The sequence below is a fragment of the Callorhinus ursinus genome, unplaced genomic scaffold (genome assembly GCF_003265705.2).
Source record: "Callorhinus ursinus isolate GAN/ISIS: 27379988/994484 unplaced genomic scaffold, GSC_fseal_2.0 scaffold61, whole genome shotgun sequence".
In the NCBI taxonomy this organism is placed as follows: domain Eukaryota; kingdom Metazoa; phylum Chordata; class Mammalia; order Carnivora; family Otariidae; genus Callorhinus; species Callorhinus ursinus.
This window is the reverse complement of record NW_027397123.1, coordinates 4,414,624-4,442,361: the sequence shown is the minus strand read 5'-3', so window position 1 is coordinate 4,442,361 and position 27,738 is coordinate 4,414,624. Positions and strand designations below refer to the sequence as shown.

At 59.2% G+C, this 27,738-nt stretch overlaps 2 protein-coding genes and 1 long non-coding RNA gene across 4 annotated transcripts; 2 read left to right on the top strand and 1 right to left on the bottom strand.

Annotated features, from left to right (window-relative positions):
• Positions 1 to 1,520: 1,520 nt before the first annotated feature.
• On the bottom strand, positions 1,521 to 13,293 carry LOC141371227 (uncharacterized). The gene is made up of 3 exons (XR_012376012.1): positions 13,207 to 13,293; positions 8,132 to 8,396; positions 1,521 to 1,658 (listed from the first exon to the last, which is right to left on the bottom strand). It is a non-coding gene; the product is annotated as an uncharacterized lncRNA (long non-coding RNA).
• Positions 2,556 to 11,245, top strand: SCN1B (sodium voltage-gated channel beta subunit 1). The gene is made up of 6 exons (XM_025854576.2): positions 2,556 to 2,949; positions 4,624 to 4,790; positions 5,560 to 5,800; positions 9,980 to 10,121; positions 10,438 to 10,514; positions 10,598 to 11,245. The coding sequence occupies exons 1-5, from the start codon at positions 2,910 to 2,912 to the stop codon at positions 10,502 to 10,504; spliced, it is 657 nt and encodes a 218-aa protein (XP_025710361.2). The 5' UTR covers positions 2,556 to 2,909; the 3' UTR covers positions 10,505 to 10,514; positions 10,598 to 11,245.
• On the top strand, positions 12,633 to 27,738 carry HPN (hepsin). Of its 2 annotated transcripts, none has more exons than XM_025854507.2 (13): positions 12,633 to 12,787; positions 13,364 to 13,433; positions 18,554 to 18,655; positions 18,742 to 18,783; positions 23,858 to 23,987; positions 24,067 to 24,189; positions 24,301 to 24,341; positions 24,815 to 24,980; positions 25,084 to 25,274; positions 26,387 to 26,482; positions 26,682 to 26,824; positions 27,007 to 27,171; positions 27,391 to 27,738. In XM_025854507.2, exons 2-13 carry the CDS (start codon positions 13,418 to 13,420, stop codon positions 27,427 to 27,429), a joined length of 1,254 nt encoding a protein of 417 aa, XP_025710292.1. In that variant the 5' UTR covers positions 12,633 to 12,787; positions 13,364 to 13,417; the 3' UTR covers positions 27,430 to 27,738. The 2 variants fall into 2 exon arrangements, with proteins under 2 accessions (XP_025710292.1, XP_073741443.1); XM_073885342.1 differs by having other exon boundaries at positions 26,342 to 26,482.

Genomic DNA, 27,738 nt, shown 5'->3' with positions numbered 1-27,738 from the left:
GGATTCTCCAGCATCTTCCACAAGCTTTGCGTCATCAGGGTCCAGTGCCGGGGCTGTGAGGGCAGACTCAGGTGCCTGGAGGCCTGCGTTCAGATCCTACCCCTGGTCCTTAGTGGTCACGTAACCCGGGTCAAGCCCTCTGGGCTTCGGTTTCCTGTACAACGGGCCTAAGAGTGGCACCTTTCTCCTGGGGTTCTTAGGAGTGAATAGTTCTCCACCTCCCGGGTTTCTGAATCAGCAGCTCTGGGGTGGGGGGAAGGCTGAGAATCTGCTCTTCCAACAAGCTCCCAGGACCCCACTTTGCAGGCCACTATTATAAGAGATGCATTAATAAATGTGGCTACTCATAAAAGGGCCTGGCGCAGAGTACGTATTCAACTGTTGCTCTTATCGTGGAAAAATTGCGGGGAGAGAAAAGTAACTCCTGTAGTAAGCACCAAGTGTGGGCCAGGCTCTGTGCCAAGGTCTGGTGATCGTTTAAGTCTTACGGCGACTCCATGAGATGGCAGGGGGGGGGGCAGGTACGTGTCTGAGGCCACTCTGCACGATGACAAGGACTGCAGGCCTGTCCCTGGTGTCTTCACACTTAGATGCAAGGTCCCGTCCCCTTGTGTCCCTGCAGGACCCTACCATGGCCTGTCCAGGTTGAGGCCATCTGGACCCCTGTCTTGCCAGTGAGGAAATGGGCTTAGAGGCCAAGTCTCTGGTCTTCTAAATTGATGGTTTGGGACAGAGGACTGGAGGGAGGGGTCGGATGGAGGTGGGAGGGACCACAAGTGGCAAAGAACAGAGCCATCCTCTCCTCTAGCAATGTGATCATGGCAGGTTACCCACTCTGGGCCTCCGTTTGCCATACCTGTTAATTGGGAATAGTGGTAATGCCCACCCTGTAGGAAGAATTACCACAGTTAATGTTAGTAAAGTGCTTAGAACAGCATCAAGCCCACAGTAGGTGCTCAGTGAACACCAGCTTGTCGGGCTGTGAGTAGGTGCCCTTGCCCAGTGCCTAAGGCCTGTCCTCACTACCTCCGCCTGTCACCCGCTGCTAGGGGGAGGGCTTGGTACAGCAAGAGAGTTATTTTCTGCAGGGCAATTTCACAGCCCAGGAGGTGTTGGCACAGAGGCTCAGGCCACAAAGTGTCCAGTGTCCCTGGCTTCCTGTTCCTCTGCCCCGAGCCTGCCCCACACCCTGGTTCCTCTTGCTCCACAGGACTGGGTCAGGGGGATTCTGGAACTTCACCGCACCCAGAACTGGAGGCCAGGACCTGAGCAGCCAGCCTGAAGTCTCCCTCCCACCCTGGTCCTGACAGCCCAGAGCCCACATCCCCAACTTCTCCACCCGGCATTGCTGGGGCAGGATTCCGGATCTACCTGAGGCCAGCTACATGACCCTAGGCAAGGGAGTGAGGAGCTCTCAGCCTCAGTTTCCTCTTCTGTAAAATGGGGATAATAATAGAACTTGCTGCCAATATTGGGGGAGGGGAGAAATGGATCCAGCGTATCAGAAGGGCTCTAGCATTGGCATTTATTCACTTTATCGAGCACCTATAATGTGTCAGGCACAGTTCCAGGTGCTGGGAACACAGTGGTGCGCAGGACACTGTCCTCACCTGGGGGCATCTTCTAGTCCAGGGTTGGAGGGCCAGGCGGTGGAAGATCTATATAAAGGAAGAGTATAATGTCAGGTAGTGACAACTGCGGTAGAAAAAAAACGAAACGAGTAAAGTCGGTCAAGTAAGGGACAGGGGAGGCAGTTTCCTGGGAATGGACAGACGACCTGATGAAGGTGACTTTGGAGCCAAGAGCTGCGGGAGAAGAAGTGAGCCTTTTGGTCACCAGGGGGAAGAGTGGTCCAGGCAGAGGGAAGAGCAAAGAAGGCAAAGACCCTGAGGCAGGAATAAGTTTGGTGCCCTGGGAACGGAAGCAGGGGCCTGAACAGTGGTGGTGGTTGGGGGTGGTGGTAGCATCAGAGACCAAGGACCCTCCTCCTGAAACATGGTACCCCCCACCCCCAGAGCAGCGTCTCTGGTTTAGATCCAGCACCCCCCACCTGCTTGGGTGGAGTCTGAAGTATTCTAGGTGGCCCTAGCCTGACCCCCCCCCACCTCATGCCCACTTGGGTTCCAGCACAGTGACCTCCAGGCCCCGATATCAGGGATCTGAAGGAGAGGTCACTTGGACGTCCCAGCCGAGTCCCCCTCCATCCCATGAGGATGACCTCCATGAATTGAAGTCGGAAGCCCTGCCCCCAACTCCCTCTAAGCCCTTCCGTGACTCTGGGGGTGACCTTTCCCAGACTCCGATGCCGGGGGTCCCCAGAGTCGGGAGGGGTCGGGGACACCCAGGCCATCCGCCCATGCCCAGAAGCCGCGGTCCCTGCACCACCCGGAGAGGCCGGTGCAGCGGGCGCCTCCCGGGCCGCTGCGGCAAAGGCTGGGCGGCCGCGCCCTCCCCCCGCGGTGATTCATCCCGCCCCCTCCCGCTCCCTCCTCCCTCCCCGGGCCGCCGCCGCCGCCGCCGCCGCCGCCGCCACCGCCGCCGCCGCCGCCGCTGCAGTGCGCAGGAGACCGCGGCCCGCGCCCCAGCGCGCCCGAGCCGGAGCGGGGCCGGGGTCGGTGCACCTGGCGAATGTGCCCGGCTGCGCGCGCCAGCGCAACAGCCCGAGCAGCGGCCGCCGCCCGCGCGGCGGGGATGCCCGGACGCCGGGCCCCGGGGCTGGGCCCCCGGCGGTAACCGGAGCGGGGGGGCCGCGCCCCCCCTCCGCCCCCCCTCTTCGCTGGTCCCAGAGCCGCAGCTGCTGCGCCCGCGCGCTCCCGGGGACATTCTAACCACCGCCCGGGCCCTCTGCCTCTTGCCCCGCTATTAATACCGGCTGCCCGGGAGGGGGGCGCAGCGCGCGCAGCGCAGCCATGGGGACACTGCTGGCCTTGGTGGTCGGCGCGGCACTGGGTGAGTGCGCGGGGGCGGGGGGGGGTGGCGCGGCGGGGAGGGGGGGCACGGCCCGGGCAGCGGCCCGGCGGCGGGGTGCACGCGCGGGACCCGGGACGGCGGGGCGAGGGCCGCCCCCGGCCCACTCCCCGGCCCGGCTAAGTCCGCTTCCGAAGTTGTGAGCGCGGGGAGCCGGGCGGGGGAGGGCGGTGGGCGGTGCGGGTGGGCGAGCGCGGGCGGGGGCCGGGCTGGCACAGCTCGGCGGCTGCGGGCGCCCAGCCGGGGGCGAGGAAACGCGGAGTCAGCTGCTCCCGGAGCCCCGCAGGCTGCAATGTGACACCCACAGCCGCGGGAGGGGGTGGGGGAAGGCGGCGCCCGGAGACTGGGACAGGGGAGACCGAGAGACAGGGAGCGATGGGGACGCAAGGGAAGGCGCGAGAGGCGCGGCGATTCGGAGTACTCCGGAGTGCTCCGCCGAGACTGGGGATCGGGAGTAACCGGGAGGAAGGAGACGGAGAGGGTTGTAGAGGGTGCCAGAGAGAGGCCGAGAAGCGAGTTAGAAAACGGAGCGCTGGAGAGACAAACTTGAGAGAGGCAGGAGAGATGGTAGACACTGGGAGAGGTGGAGTTTAAAAGGGACAGGGAAAGGTGGAGAGAGGCCGTCGGAGCCTGAAAAGAGGACACAAAGTGGTGGACCCTTCCGAGAGACTCCCTAAGATATAAAGTAGGGGAGACAGACACAGGGGTGCTCAAGGAGTTAGAAAGAGCAACGGAGGAGGGCACGGAGTTCCCAGGATTCAGAGAGGGAGAGACTCGGGGACAAGGAAACAGCCCCGGAGCTGGAGCCGGAGAGGCGCAGCGTTAGCTGGTGAGCGCTGGGCCTTGGGAAGGGGGTGGCAGGTAAGAATATGGAGGAGGCGTGCAAGGGGACTGGAATCCAGCGGGGGTGCAAAGTCCCTGAGGCTGCAAAGAGCTCAGTGAATTTCAGGAAGCTGCTAAGAGGTGGGAGAGGGGTCTGGAGCCGAGGAGCCTGGGGCCAGAGGGGCCAGGGGCCAGAGAAGCTGGGTAGAGGGTGGGTGGCCAGAGAGCTGGGCTGGAGTGTGCGGCTGCCCCGGTTCCAGCGCCCACCCGCCCCTCTGAGGTTTTGCCTTCTCCCAACCCATTCCCTGGGGCTGGCTGGTTTTGCAGAGCCGTCATGGGGGGAAGTGACTCCGCCACATTGAACTTCTAACACATCTGGAATTCTAGTCCCAGCACCTAAATGCTGCAGTACCGTGGGCAAGGGGACTTCTTAAGAAGGGGTACATGTGTATCTACTTGGGTACAGAGCAAAGACTCTGAGTGACTGCCCACAGTGACAGCCCTATGTTGTTTGGGGGGGAGGGGCTTCCTGCGTGGCAGGCCCCCGGCTGGGGCCTTACTTCACTTGTGGAATCTGCCCAGCAACCCCTGGAAGCAGAGATGGCCATTTCCCTCACCTCACAGAGGGAAACTGAGGCCAGAGGTGAGGAGGGACTTGCCAAGGGCACACAGCAAGTGGCAGGGGCAGGCTGAACGTCTGGTTCTGTCCGTTTGTAAACATTGTTGAGGGGAAACAGATGGTTTCTGAGAGGGCCGAGAGCCAATGGCCAGGAAGCCTGGCATTGCCCGGGGTGCTGGGCGCCCCTGCTCCACCTGAGCCTGCTGTCCCTGCAGTGTCCTCAGCCTGGGGGGGCTGCGTGGAGGTGGACTCAGAGACCGAGGCCGTGTACGGGATGACCTTCAAAATTCTGTGCATCTCCTGCAAGCGCCGCAGCGAGACCACCGCCGAGACCTTCACAGAGTGGACCTTCCGCCAGAAGGGCACGGAGGAGTTTGTCAAGGGGGGGGGGGGCGCCCGGCACAGGTGCGGGGCGGCGGGCTCCTGTGTGGGACGCCGTGGCAGGCAGCAGGCGGGAGGGGTTGTCCCTTCATTTCTGATAATGTGCTATTCGTGATGACCTGGATTCAGATTCCATTTCCACCCCTGACCAGCTGGTGACCTTGGGCAAGGCACTGGCCCTCTCTGAGCCTCAGCTTGCTCCTCTCTAAAGATGGGGTGGCGGCAGTCTCCAGCTCGTAGGCTTGGGGGAGGGTTGATCCAGTTGTTGCCCCTGGCACGCGGTTGGCACAAAGATTTAGTAGCGGCAAGTCATCATGGAAGAAAAAAAGCAGCGCTTTTCTGCCCTTCTGTACGCTGTATGTATTTTGAACTACACACATGCGAGGGCACCATAAACTCGTAGGGCCTCCCGGAGCATTGGGGTCTGCCGTGGCTGAGATTGGACTCCTGTGTCCCGGGCTGAGGAGTGTGCCCAGTGAGAATGAAAACCAGGAAGGCTGAATGGGGGCCCGGGGGTGCAGGGTGGAGGGGCGCCTGAGGAATATGTGTGTGAGTCTGCGTGTGTGCGTGGCCCAGGGACGCAGTCAGGGTTGGGGGCAGGCCAGGGCACGATCCTGGCCCCTCTGTGCCCTCCCTGCCTGAGGTCGTGGTGCCCACGTGTGTGTCTGCTGTCTCTCTGAGTGTCAGGGCAAGGGACAGAAGAGTCTGGACGAGGGTGGGGGGCTGGGGGGGAACGGGCGCAGGCGGTGACCCGCCCAACTGCCCCCCAGATCCTGCGCTATGAGAACGAGGTGCTGCAGCTGGAGGAGGATGAGCGTTTCGAGGGCCGTGTGGTATGGAACGGCAGCCGGGGCACCAAGGACCTGCAGGACCTGTCCATCTTCATCACCAACGTCACCTACAACCACTCCGGCGACTACGAGTGCCACGTCTACCGCCTGCTCTTCTTTGAGAACTATGAGCACAACACCAGCGTCGTCAAAAAGATCCACCTTGAGGTGGTGGACAAAGGTGAGTCCGGCCCTGCCTGCCTTCTCACCCCTGTTGCCCACCGGAGCCAGATGGTGGGACAGATGGCAGGTCGGGGACAGGCTGGCTCCTCGCCTGGGCCAGGCAAACACCCACGGCAGCAGGGGGAGCTGCACCTCCTTCCCCAGCCCCAGCTCTGGGTTTCCTTTCCTTTCAACCCGCGGCGAGGCCCCAGCAGACCTCTCCCCTGAAAGTTCTGGGTGCGGAACTCTGCCACCTGTGCTGTGGGACGTCCTGCGGGGGCCTTCCTGTCTCTGAGGAAGGGCTGTCCCGTGGGAAACAGGATGATAATGGTATCCACCTCTCACGGCGGTGTGAGGACCCAGCAGCGGGCTGGGTGTCGGCTGCCCACGTAGTGGGGATGACAGGGGAGGTGCCGACTGTCCGGTGGCCTCAGCCCCTCCTCCCTTGGTCACCGTGGCGGAAGAGATAAGAGTGCGTCCCCTAGAGCAGAGCTCCTCAAATTCCACTGTGCTCCTGAGCGTCCTGGGAGTCTTGCTAATGCTCAGACCCTGACTCAGCAGAGCCGGGGTGGGGCCCCGGCCGCATTTTCTAACAGGCTCTCAGCGAAGCCAATGCTGCCGGTGTGGGGTCGCACCGAACAGCAAGGATCTAAGGCGTTTGGGGACATTTCATCATTTTGGCTCCAGCTGCCTTGGATCCCTTCTCTGAACCATCTTCCGATGGGTGTAAATTGGAATTTTCCAGGGCCCGAGGGCCCATTGGCTTAGAGTCAGGATACTCTCCCCGAGCTTGAGCCACCAAAGAGCCATGGCAAATACGGCCCGTGGGGCCCACAGCGAACGCGCATTATCAGGGCACCGTGCATTGTCCTTCCTTTCCCCAAGGGGGGTGCAGACCCTCATTGAACCTCCCCACCCACCCTCCTGGCTAGGGGCCGCTACTCGCCCCTCTTTACAGATGGGGAAACCCAGGCTCAGGGAGGTAAGATCACGTGGCCGGGATCGCAGAGCTGGGACCTGGATTTGAACCCAGCCAAGCACGTGTGACTGCCGTTCTGTTCTTGGCGTGATTCACTACACCCTGCCGTCAGCCAGAACCTGTGGGTTTCTTTTGGATAATTAGCATTTTTACGTTTGTTATCAAACTGAACCAGCAGGATTCAGTGCAGGAGACATGTGTGAGCTCCTCTTTGGCGTAGGTCACGATGCTGGGTGGGCGGCCACCCACGGATGTAGAAGACGGAGCCCCACCCCCTGGGGGGTGGCTGTAATAAGAAACGCCCCCAAATACCACAAAATCTGTGTCAATCCTGTCTCCCAAATCAGTGCGGAGGCGAGGGGGTCAGGAGAGCTGGGAGGTTCCCAGGTTCCCTCCGTCCCGTGGCTCTTGTGGTTTGGCCCTTGCTCGGAATGCTGTCCTCACCTGCAGGACGGAGGCTGGGGCGCGAGCATGATCTACCATATCCTACTACCTCCCAGAGCCTGTGTTCTTCACATTTACCAATGGCAGAGCTCTTCATTTTGTCTTCCCAGAGTCTACGGGAGTATCCAACATACTCTAGTGGTTTTTTTTTTTTTTAAATCACCATAGTACGGTATTTTATATTACTATATACTATACTATTTAACATTACCAAACATACAACAGTATTTTTATCATAGTCCATTATACTAGAGTGTTTGTAACATTACCCACCATGCTATAGTATTTTAGATTAATCATATTGTAGTATTTTAAGTTTTACTTGTTCAACTGTATTCATATATCAGCCAGCATACTGTAGTATTTTTAACATAACTCATCACACCACAGTATCTCTCTGATTACCCGTGGTTATTACTGTACTGTTAGCATTACCGGCCATACCGTATTCTTTTTTTTTTTTTTTTTTTTAATCCCACTATTTTATTCATTACCCTCAACCCTAGAATGCCTCCTGGTAATACCCCAGGGAATGAATGGAGTCATTTCCAAGGGAGTGCCAGTGGGTGTTGGTGGTGAGAACTTTCCTCAGCTAGCAGAGCTGTGGAAGATGGTAGAAGCACCTGGGGGGGGGGGTCCCCCAGCAGGAGTGAGACCAGCAAATGAGAACAAGAGGGCTACTTCTATCTCGGCTATAGCCAGTATGGGTGGAGAACGTCTTAAGCGGAAGCAGCATCTGAGGCTAGTGAGAAATCCAGTCTGCAGGGGGGCAGGCTGGAGCTTCAGATCTGGGGGGCTGCCAGCTTTTAGAAGATCTGGGGGCTTTTGAAGAAATCAAAGTTCTCCCCGGAGAAGGGGCCTGTTACCCTCTGTGTGACCCCTCTGCCTCAGTTCCTCATCTGTGAAGTAGGGGAATGACAGTCCTACCTCCTGAGATGTCTGTGTGGCTTCGTGGAGACTGCACTTGACATACAGCGCCCTTTACCAAGTGTTTCTTCGGCTGCGGTAGTTTCCAGAGCAGGGAAGAGCTCAGAGCCTGCCGTCAGTTACATTTGGGGTTGAATCCTGGCTCCGAGTCCAATCCTGGCTGTGTGTGCATCCTTGCCCAGTGCCGTCCCCTTTCTGAGGCTCAGTGTCCTTGTCTGGAAAATGGGCTACAGAACCGTGCCGGTCGATCACCGTCCCCATCTGACTGGGAGAGCAGGAGATACCAGATTACCTAAATCCATCTGAGCACTGAGTTCCAGGAGCAGGGAGGAGAATTCTGAAGATGTGCACTTTTTCCAACATATATCCAACTCAGTGTGCTTCCTGAGGTCAGCTGACATGGGAAGCCAGCACTCTCTCTATCCTTGGGGTGTTTCAGGGACTCAGGGAGACGCTCACATAAAGAACTTGGCACAGAGCCTGGCTGAAAGCAGGCATGCACCGTATGAGACGCCTTCCTATCTTTCGAATGAATGAATGACGCATGGAGCCCTCTCCCCAGCTCCTCCCGACCCAGAAGCAGGGGAGAAACATCCAGCCCTGCCGCCCTCCCTCACTGTGGCCCAGAAAGCATCGGTGCCATCTGCATGGGGCGGAGCAGCAGAGAGTACCCACTGACGGGAGGAAAGACCATGTGAGGACAGTGGGGGAAGACGAGATCCTGGCCACCAGGAAGGAGAGGCCCGGGAGTATGGGGCGGACACCTGTGAAATCCGGCCGAGGACGTCACAGCGGCCTTCGCCTCTGGTTCCCTGGCTGAGCACATCCCCCTCACAGTTTAAATTTAGGCTCAGTGAAAGGAAGCTGGCAGTGGCAAGGGCCAGTGCCGTGGAAAGGACAGAAGGTTTCCGGAAAATGTCAGTGAATAGCCAATACACTGAGGCGGTGCCGACTGCGAGCCTGTCCATGCCTGTTACGGGTATTAACTTGCTTTCTCTTCCCAGCAACCCTGTGAGAAGGCATGAGGATTATCGCCACTGGTTTACAGAGGGCGAATTGAGGCTCAGAGAGGTGGAGTCGTTTGCCTAAAGTCGCACAGCTGATAAGAGGCAGAGTCAGGATTTGAATCCGGTCCCCAGAGCCCCTGCTCTTAACTACTATGCTCTACTGCTCCAATAATAACAGTAATAGTAGAATTAATAATAGCAAACAGGTGTTGAGGGCTACCTATATGTCAAGCCCTATCCTAAGGATTTTTGAAGCACATTTAATTTGTACAGCACTCCCAAGAAGGAGATATTGTGATTATCAGCTTTTCACAGATGGAGAAGCTCAAACCGAGAGAGGTTGAGTCACTTGCCCAAGGTTACACAGGTGGCAAGTGGCAGAGTCAGGATCTGAACCCGAGCCTTCTGGTTGCAGAGCTGCAACTCTCGGGCACCTGCAGCCTCCTGAATGACACAGATGCCCCCTCCAGCCACCCAGGGAGGCAGGTTGAGGGGGATCCCAAAGCCCACTGGACGCTGGTTATTAAGAATCATGGTGACAGAGCGCCTGGCTGGCTCAGTCGGTCAAGCGTCCCGCTCTTGATCTCATCGTGGTGAGTTCAAGCCCCACACTGGGCTCCATGCTGCGTGGAGAGTCTACTTTAAAACAAACCAACAAAAATCACAGTAACAATGACAACTCTAGGGAAACAGCATAGTCCCCTTTGCAGACCAGGCCCAGGGAGCCCAGGGAACCCAGGGAACCCAGGTCACTTGGCCAAGCTCACAGCGCCAGCTTGGAGCGCCTCATGCCTCCCCAGCCTGGCCTTGACTGCCACCTGACCCTGCCTGGCCCTTGCAGCCAACAGAGACATGGCGTCCATCGTGTCGGAGATCATGATGTATGTGCTCATCGTGGTGTTGACCATATGGCTCGTGGCAGAGATGGTTTACTGCTACAAGAAGGTCGCCGCAGCCACGGAGGCCGCCGCACAAGAGAATGCGTGAGTGGCCCTGGTGGGGAGGGGGTCAGGCGACCCAGACACGCAGGCTTCCCAGAGGGGTATGTGTGTTGTCACGGATGGGTGGGGTCAGGACCCAGAGTCTGACCCCCCGAGGTCCCCTCCTCCCTCAGACTCAGGATTCCAGGCCCCAGCCTGAACTTCCCGCAGATCCCTAGGTGTCCAGCCTGCGGTGCCCGCCTCTCTCTAACTCTGGAACCCTGTGCACCTAGGGCAGAGACCCCAACCCTCCTAGGTTTCCCGGGGGTGGGCCAAACTGACAATGGGGTCACTCTACACCTGGCCTTTGCCCCCACAGCTCGGAATACCTGGCCATCACCTCAGAAAGCAAAGAGAACTGTACGGGTGTCCAGGTGGCTGAATAGCCCCGGTAAGGTAGGTGGGTGGGCAGGGGCTGAAGGGCCTGGGTGGGTGTCAGCCCACTAGGTCACTGACACCTGTCTCTCCCTCACCTTTAGGCCCTGGGCTCCACCTCAAGGAAGAGCCAGCCCTAATGGGGAACATCTGGGCACAGCCTGCCCCCAGGGGGGGTTGGCCATTCCTGGGCCTCCACGAGCCTCAGAGTCCTGCCAACGGAGCTGCCAGGGTGGGAGGGGGCAGGGGGCTTGGCTCACACCCCCGATCCAGCCCACTTCCTCCTGCCCCATCGCCCACCCACGCCATGCATGATGGGTAAAGCAATACTGCCGCTGCCCCCACCCCTGCTTCTTGCTGCCTGTTTAGGAGGGGGGGCGGTGAGGTGGGGGCAGCGGCTCCGCACCCCTCCTTCTTGCTGATTTGCACACACTGGCCGCTTCAGATGCACACTACTGGGGCCCAGCCCCTCCCTCCCCCCTCCTCCACCCAGCAGAGGGGGGGGTTCGTGATGGGCGGGCACAGTTTGGGGCAGGGGGTTCTGGACCCACTCCGACCCAACCCCCAGAGACATTTCCCCTCCTTCCTCTGGCTGGACCTGGGGTCCCCTCTCCCTGTGATGCACTCTTGCCCCAGCCCACCCCTGCCCTCTCTCACCAGCCTTGGACTGTGGCCACTTAGAAAGGCCCATTCAGCCTCTTCTCTCTTCACACGAGTAGTTTTGTTCATGAAATAAAGATTCTTGGACTTGATTCATAGTCTCTCTCGTGAGCCCCGTCACCCTCTACACCCCCACCCAAATCCAGAAGCCTCCGTTTTCCTGGGGACCCGCCCTCTGTGCACATTCAGGAAAAGGAGGGGGAAGAAGCAGCCACTTAATTAGTGGGGACCGGGAGGGTCACTAGCTCAGCGGGCACCATGAGTTGGATGGGAGGCTGGGAGGGGGCCAGAGAGGAGTCATGGGGGCAGCAGGGAAGGGAAGGTGCTATGGAGGGAAGAGAGACATCAGGCGTTTTGGTGGTTCTCTGTGTTCCTAGCAGAGTGGCTCTCTGCCGTGGTGGGAGCTGGGGAGGGGTGAGGGAGGGAGAGAAAGATGCAAATGGGGGGAGGGGCAGAGAGAGATTAGGGGCTGGCAGCACCAGCGGCCCCCCCCCCCCCCCCCCCCCAGCCCTCGCCCGAGGGTGGGAGTCTGCATAGGGCCGAGCATGTGGGATGAGCCGCCGCGGTCTGGGTTTGGGTGCATGGCTGTCCACTAGCAGGTGGCTGCTGGTGACCCTTGTGTGTCTGGGTGTTTATCTGGCCCTGGGGTCTGACGTGGATCACTCTTGGCTGCTGGTGGGACAGTGTGTATCTGCCTGTGGACACTTCCGGCCACTTGGCCTGGACCTCAGCACTCGGTGCTGCCTTTTCCGGGCCAAGACCCCCATCCCCCCACCCGGTGCAGGTCTTCCAGGCTCCAGAGGTCACGGCTGCAGGCAGCAGAGAGGCTGCCAAAGCAAACCAGCCCCCGTGACTTGTAGGAAGGCAGCTGGGGGGAGGGGGCTGGGGCAGGAGTTGGCGGGGGTGTTGGGGGGGGGTGGGCTGGGGCCAGGGCTGGGGCAGGGACCAGGACTGCCTTGTTCAGGAGCTGGACTTGGGGACGGGAAATAGCAGGGGGCAGTGGTAGGCCTGGGTTCAGGCAGGGGGCTGGGGTGGGGTGGGGGGTGAGCTAGAAGGGACAGGGGTGGATAGGGAGGGAGTTAGGCCTGAGCTGGGGCCAGGTGGGGCTAAGGCAAGGAGGGCTGGGCCAGAGGCAGGAGAAGTGGCAGGGTGGGCTTGGGGCAGCTGCGGCCCTCTATCCGGTTCCCTCCAATTCAAAGGCCCACTCTTCAGTCCTTGTAAGCACCCCCCTACCCCAGCCTGCTCTGTCTGCTCAAAGCCCCCCGTCTTCGGGCCAAACCGGTCCCTGCTCCCGCCTCCCCTCAGACTGGCACACCTGGGCCCCCTCCAGGCCGGAGGCAGGCTCCACAGGTTGCTTGGGCCGGCCAGGTCCAGCCCCTGCAAACCCTGCCCCACCAGCCAGGTGGCCTCCCGCGCTGCCAATCCGTTTGCCCTGCCCCTCCCCGCCCCTTCCCCCGCCTCCGGCCCGGCCCCCTCCTCCTCAGGTGAGGCAGCCAGGCCTAGCAGGCCCCACGCCGCTGCCTCTGCCTCCGGGCCACCGCTGCTGCGGGGCCACCATGCCCCTGCCCAGGCCTGGAGACTGACCCGAAGAGGGCACTATCTCTCAGCTCCGCCCCCACCTGCCGGACCCCAGGGTAAGGACCGGGGCCCTCACTTCCGGGCCCAGGGCATGGGTGCCCTCGTGCCCACATCAACCTAATGCCCACGTCCCAATAGCGGGGTTCCCGGGGGCCCCAAGAGTGGGCTCTCAGACGTCTCTCCAAGGACCTCAGAGCTCTAGCCGCCTCTTGCTCAGATTCAGAGATTGGTCCCTGGGTCTCCTCTTCCCTCAGACCCAAGACTCTGGGCCCCTGTGCCCCTCCTCCCACACACCCAGGAGTTCTGAGCCCCCAAATCCCTCTTTCCCCAGGACCCAGGAGTTCAGGCTCCCAGGTCTCTCTACTCCCTCAGAGCCAGGCGTTCAGACCCTCGGTCCCCTCCTCCCCCAGGCCCAGGAAAGGGGCCCCCAACCCTGCAAATCCAGGCGTCCCCTGGTTGCTGGTCAGACACTGACCCCATCCTTGAACCCAGCCTGATCTGCGTCCGTGATCACGGTGTGCCCTGGCCGGGGCCCAGTCCGTCCAGCCTCCCTGGATGGGCGCCTGGGACTGGGGGCACCAGGGCTGGGTTTGGCTCCCCCAGGCCCTGCCTCTCTGTTCGTCTCCCCACAGGTCCCACCCCGGCCCAGGAGGTCAGCCGGGGAATCATTAACAAGAGGCTGTGACATGGCGGAGAAGGAGGGTGAGTCCCCTTTTCTTTGAGTCCCGACTTTGGCTTTGCCTGGCGCCCCTCCCTCTGTGCTCTGCTCCCAACCCTCCACCCCCTCAGAGCCCCCTCTCTCGGGCACCCCTCCTGGGCCCATCCCCACCCCCTTCTGAAGTCTCCTCCACCTGATTAACTATTAACCGAATTTTCTGTGGGGCAGGGCTACCATCTGCCTTCCTGCTACCCCATATGACCCTTCCTGGGTCCTTGCCTCAGTTTCCCCTCACACCCCAGTGATTTCTCAGCTAACCATGGGCCTGTCCCCCACTTGGGGCTAAGGTGGGAAGACCAGCTCTCACGGTTACGGGCTCAGACTCTGGAGCTGAATGCACAGGCCTGTATTCAAATCTGCTTCCGCCACTTTTTAGCCATGTGCTCTTGTACGAGTGACGTCATTTCTCTGGGCTCCATTCCCCCCCCCACCGCCGCCCCCAGGTCAAGCACAGATCCTCGGGCTACCTGCCTAGCCACACACAGGGGTTGCCGGGAGTATGGAACCCACACAAGGCATCAGTGTGGGGCTTAGCATGTGAGACACAGGCCGTGAACCAGACATGACCGAGGCCGGCCAGCCTGGTGTCCCAGGGACCCAAGAACCCCACCAATTCCAGACATTCCTCCCACCTCTTTGCACTGTGGGCAAAAGAACAGAGGGAGGACTTTGGACTCGGCCGGGATGGATGGAGAGGGGAGAGATCGCAGAGGAACCGTTCCAGGAATGATGGGAGCGAGCGCCCGCCTGAGTGGCTGGCCCCGAGGGGCCCTTGGCAGGCCCTGGCTGGGGCTCCAGACAGCCTGCCTCCCTCTCAACCTCCGCCACACGTGGGAGCCAGCTGGAGGGGCCCGAGCAGGGGGCAGCCTTTCCTCCCTGCCCTCTCCCGCGGGGGCTGGCTCCCTCTCTTCTTCCTGGAAGCAGGCTAGCAGGGCTTCCTTCAGTTCCAGGTGATAGCCCTTTCGAGCTGGGAGGCCCTGGGCAAGCGGCTTACCCTCTGGGCTTCAGTGTCCATCTGGAAAATGGAGCTGGGGTGAATGTGCCCCTCACAGGGTGGCATGAGGATTTAAAGGGCATGAGAATTAGGGGGTGCTGGTTGCGTTGGCTGAAATGAGCTGTGTGGATTACTGGCCTCTGGGGCTCTCAGCAGTCAGCAAATCACATCCCAAACCGTGCAGCTAGGGCCCAGAGCAAACCCAGGCTCCCAGTGGCTCAGGACGGGGGGCACTGTGCCCTTGCCGAGCAGGTGGCTGGCAGAGCCCGGACCCTGAGGGACGATGTTCCTCCTGGAGCTGACCGACAGGAGTCTCCAGGGCCCGGGCCCATGCCTGAATGACCCAGGGAGAAAGGCAGATCGTGCCCGGAAGGATGGCCAGAGATGGTCTGGGGACAGAGAGAACTGAGGCAGAGTGGGCTCCAGTGCATCCCCAGGCAGCTCGACCTGGTCCTGTGGCCAGTGGTCAGACCTGGACCCAGACGCCGAACGGTTCTGGTGCCATGCTTACTTGCTGGGTGACCCAGGGGACGTGGCTGCGCCTCTCTGGGCCCTCTTTCCCCGTCTGCAAACCGGGGATGATGATAATGATACCTTCCTTATTAACACTGGGTGCAAGGCTGTAAGGAAAGTGCAGGCCAGGGCCAGGCGTGCGAGTTTGAGCCGGTTGTGTTAACTTCGAAGTGTGCCCAAGGCAAGGTTCTTGGTGCTCCCTGAGGACTTAGAATTGGAGGAGGTGATACCTGCTGGGCTGACGTGCAGGGTGAGTCGGAATAGGCAGGGGGTGCCTGGCAGAGGGGAGAGCATGGACAGAGGCAGGGGCTGATGAGCTGCCAGGTGTGCAGTGGCACATGGAGAGTTCGGGTATTTCTGGAGGCCAAGTTGGAAGTGGAGCTGGGAGAGTGATGAGCTGAGCGAGCCAGAGCCTGGTTTCTCAGGACTGTTTTTGGTGATGGGCCGGCGGATGCCCCGGCAGTGCTGGGTCTCTCCACAAGATGGCGCTGGTGGTCATTCTTTGTTTCTCTTATTCTGACTTGGGTTTTTACAAGTTCTGTGGGTTTGGTTGCTTGCTTGCTGGAAGCTCTGTCGGGGGTCTGGTAATGACCCCATACGGCTGTTTGGGAATTTGGGGAAACATAGGTTCGACTCCCAAATCTCTAATGGCCATGCTTATATCCTAGAAAGCCTGGCACCACAGGGCTGAGGGTCCTAGACTCTGTCTTGGGGACACTGGGGAGTCATGAAGGATTCTAGGTAAAGGAGGGACAGGGTGGACTTGGTGCTTAGGATGATCCTCAAGCTTCCGTGTGGAAGCTGGGCCAGAGAGGAGGCTGAGCCCAGGCTTGGGTGGTGCTGGGTGCAGGGAAGGAGAGGGTGGACAGCACGTGCTCAGGAGGCCTGCAAGCTGTGTGGGGAGGGAGGTGTCCTGCAGATGAGGAACAGTCCTGAGGATGAGGGCCTCTGAGACGGGACCTGGGGATTGGGGGGGAAGTTGAGGCCAGTATGGGACCTGGGGGGGGTGTGAAGGACCCAGAGGTCCCAGGGGGAGGCATCTACAAGGCTGCAGGACAGAAAAGGGAAACTGAGGCTGTGGAGGTGTGTGAGACAGACTTGGGAGCAGGGGCCATGAGGGGGAGGAGGCCACGTCCCACCCTGTGAGCTCCAGGTTTCAGGGAGCGGGAAGAGGGTCAGCAGATAGAGAAAGCCCCTGTTGGAGAAGTGGAAGGAAAATCGGACGCACGCGGTGTCCCAGAGGCCAGAGGAGAGACTTTCATTCGGGAAGTTGGAGTTGGGGACGCCAAAGGCTGGGGCACAGGCTGCTGACTGAGCCAGGTTTCAGAGACAAGGAGCCAAAGATGTCCCCTGTGAGAGTTTAGCTGCCAGAGGGTGGGGGCCGAAGACCTAAGGTGAGGGTGGCCCTTAGCGCCCTTGAGGAGCAGAAAGCAGCGCCTCAAGGAGAAGCCAGGAATCCCGGCAAGGCTGCTGCCTCACACCCAGAGTGAGGACGCTTCCTGCCTCAGGAAAGACGTGCAGTGAGGGTGCCCCTCACACTGGGAGGACCCAGAGTAAGGACACTTCCTGTCCTACCAAGGGCATCCGCTTTAGGCGTGGAAGGAGGGCATGGAAGGAGGTCCTTCAATGCTTGCTACCCCAGCAGACGCACCAGAGGCCCTGGGCTGGGCTCGGAGTGGCCCCAAGCCCTGATAGGCACCCCTGAGAACAAAGGGACCGGGACCGGCCTCATGGCTGCAGGAGCCAAGACCTCCCACCGGCACGGGGAAGATGGCTGGGAACAGAGCTGGCTGGCTGGGAACAGAGCTGGCGGGGCGGGTGGGAGGCCAGGGCTGGCCTGGCCCCCTGCAGCCTCTTTGGAGGGAGGGTGTATTTGTTTTCTCTTGCCTTGACGGGAACTGCTGGGCTCTCAAATTCTTAAGACACCCAGACAATGGCCGTCCCAGGAAGATCCTGGACGATGCTCCGCCCCACTCTGGGTGCTGGTCTGGCCCTGTGCCCACCAGCTGTAGACTGAGATACAGGTGGGGGAGCTGGGACTCCTGCCACCCTGGAGGTGTCCTGCAGAGGCCATCCCACAATCCCTAGCGAAGGGGTTGGCTTTTAATCCCCAGGGCCCCTGTTGCCCTGGGAATAAAAACCCCTTTCCCCTCAGGCCACCCGGCCTCCCTAGCTGCTCTCAGCCTAGGTCCCTGCCTTCCCCAAACTCATGCCATCCTGGCCATATCTGTGGTCTCTCTCTCGAACAGATCATGCTTATTCTTGCCTCAGGGCCTTTGCCTGTGCTGTCCCTTCTGCCCAGAGGGCTCTTCCTTAAGATCTTTGCGTGGATGGTTTCAGCCTTCAGGTCTCAGCTCAAAGGTCACTTCTTGGGGAGGCCTTCCCTCAGCACCCCACTCCAGAAGCCACCTGCTGCCCCCGACCTGCACTGTTTTCTTCATAGACTTTGTGGCTATCCGGGAATAATCAAGTTTGTTTACTTGTTTATCTTTTCCCCTCAACCTTACACATATGGGAATGTGAGCCCCATGAGAGCCAGCATCTCATCTGTCTTGGGTTGTGTCCCCTGAGCCTAGAATGGTGCCAGGTACAGTGGATGCTCAGCAAGACAATGAATGAACAAAGCTCTTTTTACCAAGGGGAAACCTGAGGCCCAGAGAGGTGAAGGGTATTGCCCAGGAACACACAGCTCTAATGATGTAAAAGCATTTATTGAGAACTTGCTCTCTGCCAGGCATTATGGCGCGGGGAGAGGGAGCACGGCTTCTTACTTATACGCTGGGGCCCCAGCACCCCATGTGCCCCAGGGTCCAGGACTCGGCACTGCCTCCTGCTGGCTGAGTCCCCACGCACATGTCACTCCACTTCTCTGAGCCTTAGCGTTCCCTGTCCGAAAAATGGGAATCCTCCCCCAAACGAGGACAGTGCTTGGGAGAATAAGCCTGTGGTAAGAGTTCGGCTACTATGATATGAGGGAACTTTAAAATATTGTTTTTAGAGGTGAGTGCTGGGTTGGGTGACCGTTAAACAGACAAGAAAGCTGAGGTTTAAAGAGGTGAGGCCACCTACCCAAGGTCCCAGGGTCGGGAGGGGTAAGGCCAATATTATTAAGAGGCTGGCAACTTTTCAAACTTAGGTTCTGAACCTCCAGAGGGTCCTGCGGGAGAGGGCTGGTTTGGGGAGATGCCCAGGGACAGAGGGGCTGGGAGGGCAGAGAGGGATGGAGTGGTGAGGACATGGCCAACAGCAGGGAAGTGAGCTGCCAAGAGGGCGGAAGTCAGGGGTCACAGCGCCCAAGAGGCTCCAAGAAGCTCTGAGAGAGGGAGCAGAAGTGAGAGGTTCAAGAGAAGGAGATAGCAAAGTGCAGCGTCACTGGGGAGGAGAGAGCCTGCAGTGCCAGGAGGGCTGGGACGGTGGCAGCGGTCCCGGCCACACCCCTTCCCAGCTGGAAGCCTCAGGGGAGCGGGACACCTGTAGGGGAGGGCGCGGGCCCAGGGCATGGCAGCCCCGGGGGGCAGGGCAGAGCTGGCCGCGTGCCCAGACCCTGCGGCGAGGCGGACAGGCCTGGCAGTGGCCCCAGCATGGTGTCTGTTGCAGGTGGCCGGACTGTGCCATGCTGTTCCGGACCCAAGGTGGCAGCTCTCACCGCGGGGACCCTGCTGCTCCTGACAGGCATCGGGGCAGCGTCCTGGGCCATTGGTGAGAGTGGTCCCTGCGCCTCTCCCCTGCCCTGCCCTGCCCCGCAGCCCCTTGCCTGCCTGCCCTCACCTCTGCCTTCTCTGCAGTGACCTTTCTACTCAAGAGTGATCAGGAGCCGCTGTATCCGGGTGAGTAAAGCAGGCTGGGACCCTCTGGGGAGCCCTGGAGGAAACCTGTCCCTGGTGGGAGCTCAAGAAAAAATTTCCGAGTGACTGCGTGAGCATGCGCAGAGATGCTAATAGCACTCAGATTGAGCACCTGCTGGGGACAGGGTGCCGTTCTAAGCACTCCACCTTGTCTTGTGTTTTCCAGACTCTAAATGTGTTACCCATTAGTGCCTCATGAAATCAAATTAGGGAGTCGGAAACCACATTTTAAAAAGCACGGAAGAGAGGGGCCCCTGGGTGGCTCAGTCGGTTAAGTGTCTGCCTTGGGCTCAGGTCACGATCTCAGGGTCCTGGGATCGAATCCCGCATTGGGCTCCTTGCTCAGTGGGGCGCCTGCTTCTCTCTTTCCCTCTGCTACTCCCCCTGCTCATGCTTTCTTTCATTCTCTCTCTCTCAAATAAATAAATAAAATCTTTTAAAAAATTAAAAGCATAAAAGAGATTAGATTAGAAAAGACCACAGCGCATCTCTCTCAGCACGGGAAAGTTTTGTTAATCTTTCGTTTTGGTTCCATGACAGCCGTGCTGTTATTCACTCCATCTTTACAGATGGGGAAACTGAGGCTCAGAGCAATACAGGGATTTGCTCCAGAAAGCACAAGTTCAGGGCTGCGTCATAAAATGTAAAAATGTGTTTCTTCACTACGAGGCATGGTCAGAGCCCATTTGTGAGGCGCTATATGAATTTGGCGACCGCTTCTCATTCTCTAGGGTGGGTGGGTGGAGGGGGGTACTGCTGCTGTGATCCCCATTTACAGATGTGGGAAGTGAGACCAGAGAGGACACACAGCCGGAAGGTGATGAGGCCAGGAATAGCTCTCAGACTGGCCCGGCAGAGCTGGGTCTGCAGGCAGCTGAGAATGAATGGCTACGCTAATAATAGATGTGGAAACTAAACGTGGAATGAATGGGTGAATTTTCCCGGGTGCCCGCCCCCAGCTGCCGTTCTGTGGCCCAGCACAGCAGGAAGAAAGGGGAAGTTGGGTGATGGGATGTATTTTTCACTCCCAGGAGCCTCATCTAATTCCATAAAGGACTCAGCTCGTGCTAAGAGAAGAAATGAAAATCCGGACAAGGAAAGCCTACATCAGCGTTGGTCACCATCCCAGCACTTAGTGAGCATTTATAGGTGCCAGGTGTAGGCCTCGGGGCTTTATGGTTTCAATTCATTAAACCCTCACAAAAGCCCATTTTCATATGGGGAGACTGAGGCGCAGAAAGGTCCAGCGACTTGCCGCAGGTCTCAGAGCTAGGAAGCAGCAGCTCTGGGATTCGAACCCAGGCAGCCTAGATCTGCTCAATGCAGAATTACTGTCCTTTGCTGTTTCTCGAGAAACAGCCAAGCAACTTGCAGTAGTGACAGCTACCATCTGCTGCTGCCCCCGTGCTGTAACCTTGGACCTATTACCATTGCCCCCCTTTTGCAGATGGGGGACACTGAGGCCCAGTGAAGTGAACTGACTTGCCCAAGACCACACACCGAAGAAGCGGCAGGCCAGAGGGATCATGTCCCAGCAGCCGCTCCGTAGCTCCGTAGCTCCGTAGCTCCCCACTGCCACTGGGCTAAAGTCTCAACCCCCTGCAGGCTCCAGGGCTCCTAGGGGGCAGACCCCTCTTCCGCCGTCACATCACGCTTGCTTCTGATGCTCTCCAGCATCCAGCCTATGGGCCACTCTCATGCCCTTGAAGGGCCCTCCTGGCCCCACGTTCTTGTCTTACCACCTCTTGCCTGCTCACACTTAGAAGCAGTTTTGAGGTTCTGCTGAGTTCTGGGGCCTCAGACCCATCCTGCCCTGGGTCCCAACCTCCTTAGTCATAAGCTAGGGGGCCATGGGGAAGAAGGAGAGACAATGCAGTCCACTAGCTAAATGTGGCTTTGGGGTCTCACCTTCAGGCTTTAACTTTGCTGAGCAAGGCCTTCCTTCCTGCACCCCCAGGCCCCATGCTCCCCCCACCCCACGGTCATGCCTATTGCCCAGGGTAAAATTCTCCTTACACTTGACTTCTGGGGAATTTCAGGAGGGCAGGGGCACTGGGTTTGCTGCCCCAGACGGTGTCCTGCACATGGTGAGTGCTCAGGAGGTCTTTGCTTAATGCACAAGACAAGTCACGGAGATGAACTGACTTGCCCTTGACCTCCAGCTGGAAAGTACCTAGGCCGTGATTCAGACCTCGCTCTGGCCAACGCCTGCCCTTCACTTATACTTGGGTTTTCCAAAAATGATGGGAAATTACAAAACAAATGAAAACAACCCCCAAACTACATCCCCGCCTCATTTTTCTGGGATTTTCACACCCCTAAATATATCAGACAATTCAGGAGGCAAAACCAGGTGACCCAGAACACATTTTCTTTTCTTTTTTTCTTTTTTCTTTTTTTTGCAAATAATACCAACAAGAATGAAGAGTCGAAAAGTGAGAAACAGTGGCACAGAACGTGGCTTTAAAAATAATCGGAGGGGGCATTTGATATTCCCTCCCTCTCCCTCCCCCAACACATATCCATAAAGTGATCCTTTTTTCCCCCTAAAACCTTACCGTATCTGGAACACTTGGAAGCTTTTTACCCCCCAGCTGGTGTTTCAAATCCCAAGTCTTGGTCTTGGAACTCGGGGTGTTGGGCGCCATCGCAGGGGTGCCAGGCATCGCCTGCCCCCACCCCAGAGCAGGGGGCAAGGCAGTCAGGAAGCCTTCGCTGTGGGTAAGGAGGTCACTGGACAGGCTGTCCGGGCCAACGTGCAGAGCTTGGGGTCTGGAGTCATGCAGACCTGGATGCAAGTCGTCTCTGCTTCTCACTCACTTGGTGATGTTGGGCAAGGCACCTCGCCTCTCCAAGCTTCAGCCTCCTCCTCTGATCAGAATGGGGATGATCTTTGTGGCCTTGGGGTGGTGTGGCGAGGCCATGCTGTTGGTGGGCAGGGAGAACGTGAGGCATAGTGCTGGGCACACGGCAGGTTCTCAGAAGACAGGGTCCTCTAGAACTGGGTCTAGAACTGCCTCCCTTGTCCGGATCAGGTGGCTAGGGGAAGACCCCTCAGCTCGGGGGGAGGCCAAATTGAGTTTGCCCCAGGTCTGGTTTCCTAGAATGTGCTCTGGGGCGCCAGCAATGCAGGAGGCTCAGGAGAATAGGACCGAGGGGGTCACAGCTGGCCTTTCCCCAAACCTGCTCCCCCTGCGCCCTGCCCCATCCTGGTCAACAGCAGCTGCATCCTTCTACGGCTCAGGCCAGACACCTCAGAGTTGTCCTTGACCCCTCCCTTTCCTTCACAGCCACATGCAATCTGTCAGCTCGACCCACAAAATCTCTCCAGAATCTAAACTCTTCTCCGCCACTGCCCCCTCCCCGGCCGCGGCCGGGTCTCCATCCTCCGCAGCCTGGACTCCACAGCAGCCCCTCCCTGGGCTCCCTGCTCCTGTGGCGCCCCCTACAGTCTGTCCCTGGCCCGCAGCCAGAGGGAGCCTGTGAACCCCCCAGTCGGGTCAGGGCGCTGCTGGCTCAGGGCCTCCCCTGGCTGCATCTCTCTCCCTGGAGAAGCGAAGTCCTCGCATGGACCTGGCCTTCCTCCCAGCTCATCCGCCCCTCGCTCACTCTGCTCCAGCCTCCTTGCGGTTCCTCCCCCAGCCCCGCCCCCACCTCCCCCAGCCTTGGGATCTCTGCCCTTGCAGTTCCTGTGGCCTCGTTCTCTGTTCCCTCACCTACCTTCATGACTCGACTCCCTCCCCTCCTTCAGATCTATGTTCACACCCCACCTTCCCAGAAAAGCTTTCCCTGCCCGCCCGCCTGTGGGAAATGGCAAGTTCTCCCCACACGCCAGTGTGCCCCTGCCTCAGTCAAGCTGGATTTGTCTCCTTGGCTCCTTATTTTGTGACACACCGTCTATTTTGCTTACTTGTCCCTTTCGTTACCTATTTCACCTACTGGTCCTGGAGTTCCACAGAGCAGGGGTTTTGTCTGATTTGTTTATTGCCATGACAATTTGCTCATTGCCCAAAATAGAGCCTAGCACGTCCTGAGCGGTAAATGTAAATAAATAGGCCTGAGGGCTGTGACCTGCTTAGGTGTGGAAGACGGTCCTCTGGCCCTGCGTGGGGAGCAGCCTGGGAGGAGTTAAGAGGACGGGCAGGTCCCAACACAACCAGCCCCAGACGCGAGGAATCCCTCCGGCACTCTCCGAACATCCCCTCTCTTCTCACAGTTTGTGATGATGTGTTTGGTTGAGTGACTTTTTCATTGCTGTCTGGCTCCCCCAGTCCTAGACCTTGGCTTGGTGAGGGCACAGCCCAGGGCTGTCTTGGTCATCTTTATGCCTCCAGCGTCACCCCCCACCGGGCTGCGTATGGAGTGTACATCCAGTTAACGCTTATGATAGGGTGAATGAATGAATGAGTGAGCCAATGAATGAATGAATACTACATTGTCAGCTTGGAGAATTGCACTTGAATATATATTCAAGTCTCGGACAAGTCCTGCAGAAAAGATAGCTTTTCTTTCTTTTTTTCCTCTTTCTTTTTTTCTTTTTTGAAGACTATAGGGTATCTAAATATTTTGGCCCTCTGAGGTGTTAGTCAAGGGTCTTCGGGCTGCATAAGACAAAAGGAGAAACACTGGTTAAACAACAAGGGAACAATTCACTTACTTATCCAACCATTCTGGGGGTCTTTAGGGGTCTGAGTCCATCAAGGGGCAGACATCCCTTGGCTTTCTTCCACGTTGGCTTATTTTTCCCCCACATCGGGGCAAAGACGGCCCCCAGCAGCTCCAGCCTCACAGGCCATTCTCCTGTGAGCGAGGTTGAAACGGCTTCCCCCTTCCCCGAAGGCCCGATGTCTGAGCAAAGGGCCGGACGTGCGGCGCATGCGCGGCCAGCTTAGGTAGCAGGGAGGCGACAGGAAGGTCCTGGGGTCCCTGGCCCGCAGGCGCGCCCCGAGCTCCTATCGGCCCCCCGCGGGGACTCAGGCCTGGAGCTCTGCGGGCCGGGCTGGGGGGCGGGGCGCGGCGGGGAGGTGACCCAGGCGGCCGTCCTGTCGCCCTGCAGTGCAGGTCAGCCCGGCCGATGCCCGGCTCATGGTGTTCGACGACACGGAGGGCACGTGGCGGCTGCTGTGTTCCTCGCGCTCCAACGCCAGGGTGGCGGGCCTGGGCTGCGAGGAGATGGGCTTCCTCAGGTACCGGGTGGCCCGGGAGTGGGGGGGGAGACAGGGAGGGGCGGGGCGGGAGGAGCAGGCCTGACCCCTGCCTGCCCAGGGCCCTGGGCCACTCGGAGCTGGACGTGCGGACGGCGGGCGCCAACGGCACGTCGGGCTTCTTCTGCGTGGACGAGGGGAGGCTGCCGCTGGCCCGGAGGCTGCTCGAGGTCATCTCTGTGTGGTGAGGAGGACCGCGGGGCCCGGGCGCCCATCCCGCCTGCCCTCGGGGGCCCTTTCTCCCGCCTGAACTGGCCTCCCCTTTTGTTTCCGCCTCTGCCCCTTTCTGTCACAGTGACTGTCCCAGGGGCCGTTTCCTGGCTACCGTCTGCCAAGGTGAGTCCCTGCTACTCGGTACCCTCTCCCTGAGACCCCCCCCAGGGCAGGGCCATGGCCCATCGGACACCGCCCCCCCCCCAAGCCTGCCCAACACACACTGGCCATAGCCTCTTACCCTACAAGGATGGAGCTGGGTCCTCTCCGACTCCCCTGGGGAGGGAGGCATGGCCATCTCCCCATAGGGTTCCAGGGATGGGACTATGTCTCCTCACTCCCCTAAGGTGGGCCCATGTTCGGCAGAACCCTAAGGTCAGGGTCTCGTCCCATCAGACACCCCCTCTCCCCCCACTGGCCATATTTTCTTAGATCCTATGAGGGTGGAGCTGTGTCCTCTGACTCCTCCAGGGTGGCAGGTCCATGTCCCCTCAGGCCCCCAGAGCAGGGCCATGTTCCTATAGGTCCCCAGGGATGGGGCTGTGTCCTGAGGGTTCCAGGCCCTCCCGCTGCCCCTGACTCTGCCTCTCCCGCAGACTGTGGCCGTAGGAAGCTGCCTGTGGATCGCATCGTGGGAGGCCAAGACACCAGCCTGGGCAGGTGGCCGTGGCAAGTCAGTCTCCGTTACGATGGAGCACACCTCTGTGGAGGGTCCCTGCTCTCCGGAGACTGGGTGCTGACAGCCGCCCACTGCTTCCCTGAGTGAGTGTCCCCCACAGCCCTGAGCGGGGGAGGCAGGGGAGAGGCGAGCTGGGAGAGGCTGCGCCCGGGGAAGCTGCCGCCCTTCTCTCCTATTCCCTGGTAGGCGGAACCGGGTCCTGTCTCGATGGCGAGTGTTTGCCGGCGCTGTGGCCCAGGCCTCACCGCATGGCCTGCAGCTGGGGGTGCAGGCAGTAGTCTACCACGGGGGCTATCTCCCCTTTCGAGACCCCAACAGTGAGGAAAACAGCAATGATATCGCCCTGGTCCACCTGTCCAGCCCCCTGCCCCTCACGGGTAAGTCTGGGGACTGGGCCTTGGCCTGGGGACTCAGAGGCTGGAGGACAGAGGACCGAGCCATAGGACTCCATGGTGATAAGGAAAACGACCTCTAGGGGAGTTAAACGCGGAGTTCACGTTTGCCTCAGCAGATCCACCCGGGGCTACGTGCCCAGAGGAAATGAAAATACAGGTGCACACCAGATCTTAGACACAGGTGTTCACGGCAGCTCTATTCACTTTGACAGTCAAAAGATGGAAGCAGCTCAGATGTTTGACGAATGGATAGACAAAATGCGGTAGATCCATACAGTAGGGTAATATTTGGCCGTAAGATGGAATCGTGGCGCACTGACACATGATATGTGACCGATAAACCTTGAGAACATTGTGCTAAACCAAAGAAGTCAGACACAAGAGGCCACTATGTGATTCCATTTATATGAAATGTCCAGAATAGGCAGAGCTGGAGAGAGAGAAAGTGGATTAGTGGCTGCCAGGGGGTTGGGCTGGTGTGAGTTACGGGGTTGGGGGGGGCGGATGGGGACAGGGAGATTGGGAGGTGACAAGTAGAGAATACAGGATTTCTTTTTTGGGGTGATCAAAACGTTCTCAAATCGATGGTGGCCATAGTGGCAACTTCCTATTGCCAGGCATGCAGCTAAACTCTCTCTGTGAACCCCCTAAAGATCACCGACTCGCCCGCTGAAGGGGCTGAACTGTGTGGTGTGTGACTTGTGTCTCGGAAAAACTGCTACCAAAAAACACAAGTGAAATGAAGAAAACTTTTACTTTTTTTTATTTTTATTTTTTAAAGATTTTATTTATTTATTTGACAGAGAGAGAGAGACACAGCGAGAGAGGGAACACAAGCGGGGGGAGTGGGAGGGGGAGAAGCAGGCTTCCCGCGGAGCAGGGAGCCCGATGCGGGGCTCGATCCCAGGACCCTGGGATCACGACCCGAGCTGAAGGCAGACGCCTAACGACTGAGCCACCCAGGCACCCCCTGCTGTGGTTATTTTAAAAGAACAGAGGAGAGGGTGCACTGGGGCCCTTGAGGCTGCTGGACAGAAGCTTTGTTCCAGGCGGGGCAGGCCGGCAGGGGTTGGACCGCCTGGTCTCTCTCCCAGAATACATCCAGCCCGTGTGCCTCCCGGCTGCCGGCCAGGCCCTGGTGGACGGCAAGATCTGTACCGTAACTGGCTGGGGCAACACGCAGTACTACGGTGAGTCCTGTCCTCTGCCTGCAGAGCCACCGTGAGGGAGACGGAACTGGGCTGGGGAAAGGCAGTCTGGCTGGAAAGGCAAATGCTTCTTGGCCCTGGGGCCCAGGGACGCTGAAGAGCCTGGGGGCGGGGGGCAGCAGGAGGGAAGGGGGCTGCGCCTGTTCCCCAGCCTCGGCCAGCCTTGCCCGCACACCCCCAGGCCAACAGGCTGGGGTACTCCAGGAGGCCCGAGTCCCCATAATCAGCAATGAGGTCTGCAACGGCCCCGACTTCTACGCGAACCAGATCAAGCCCAAGATGTTCTGTGCCGGCTACCCTGAGGGTGGCATTGACGCCTGCCAGGTGAGGGACTGTGGGGGGCGGCCCCTAGCCCCTGCCACTCCAGGGATGGAGACACAGGTCAGTGGGTGGCCGGGCTCCCTCTCTCAGGGCCAGAGGGCTCTGTGACCACAGCCCCTGGCCATCCAAGAGGGCCTCCCGGATGCCCTCTTGGCCTCCAGCCCGGCCTCCTCTCCCCACACCAGGGTGACAGCGGTGGCCCCTTCGTGTGTGAGGACAGCATCTCTCGGACGCCACGTTGGCGGCTGTGTGGCATCGTGAGCTGGGGCACCGGCTGTGCCCTGGCCCAGAAGCCGGGTGTCTACACCAAAGTCAGTGACTTCCGGGAGTGGATCTTCCAGGCCATAAAGGTGAACGTCGGGCTCAGATGGGAGCCCAGAGGGCGGGAGTGTTTGGGACTCTAATGGGGAAAGGGGAGGAGGCAGCGGTTTTCTGGTAACCTGTGCTCAGGCCAGAAGATGGTGCCCTAGGGAACAGATGGATTTCCAAGGGCTTGTGGGGAGGGGAGGTTAGCTGTGGGACTGGGGAAGCCTCTCAGACCTCAGAAGCCCCCAGTTGTCTTTCTCCAGACTCACTCCGAAGCCAGCGGCATGGTGACCCAGCTCTGACCTGTGGCTTCTCCTTGATGCGCACGCCTCTGGGGCCCAAGTTCACCTAGGTGGCTCCAGCCCCACCAGGGTGAACCCCACCCTGGGCCCGGAATGGGACGTTTTTCTTCTTGGGCTGAGCCCACAGGTCCAAGGATACCCTCCCTCCAGGCTCCTCTCTTCCACAGTGGCGGGCCCACTCAGCCCTGGGACCACCTGAGCCTCACCCTCCTGACCCCCATGTAAATATTGTTCTGCCATCTGGGGACCCCCATCTAGGTGCCCATGATGACAGGATGCTCTTTAAATAATAAAGATGGTTTTGATTAA

Coding starts and splice junctions, on each gene's coding strand:
- HPN (XM_073885342.1), top strand. Junction 24,342..24,814: donor CCTGGCTACCGTCTGCCAAG/GTGAGTCCCTGC, acceptor CCTCTCCCGCAG/ACTGTGGCCGTAGGAAGCTG. Junction 26,825..27,006: donor GTGGCATTGACGCCTGCCAG/GTGAGGGACTGT, acceptor TCCCCACACCAG/GGTGACAGCGGTGGCCCCTT.
- SCN1B (XM_025854576.2), top strand. CDS start 2,910: ATGGGGACACTGCTGGCCTTGGTGGTCGGCGCGGCACTGG. Junction 4,791..5,559: donor GCACGGAGGAGTTTGTCAAG/GGGGGGGGGGGC, acceptor ACTGCCCCCCAG/ATCCTGCGCTATGAGAACGA. Junction 10,122..10,437: donor GCCGCCGCACAAGAGAATGC/GTGAGTGGCCCT, acceptor TTGCCCCCACAG/CTCGGAATACCTGGCCATCA.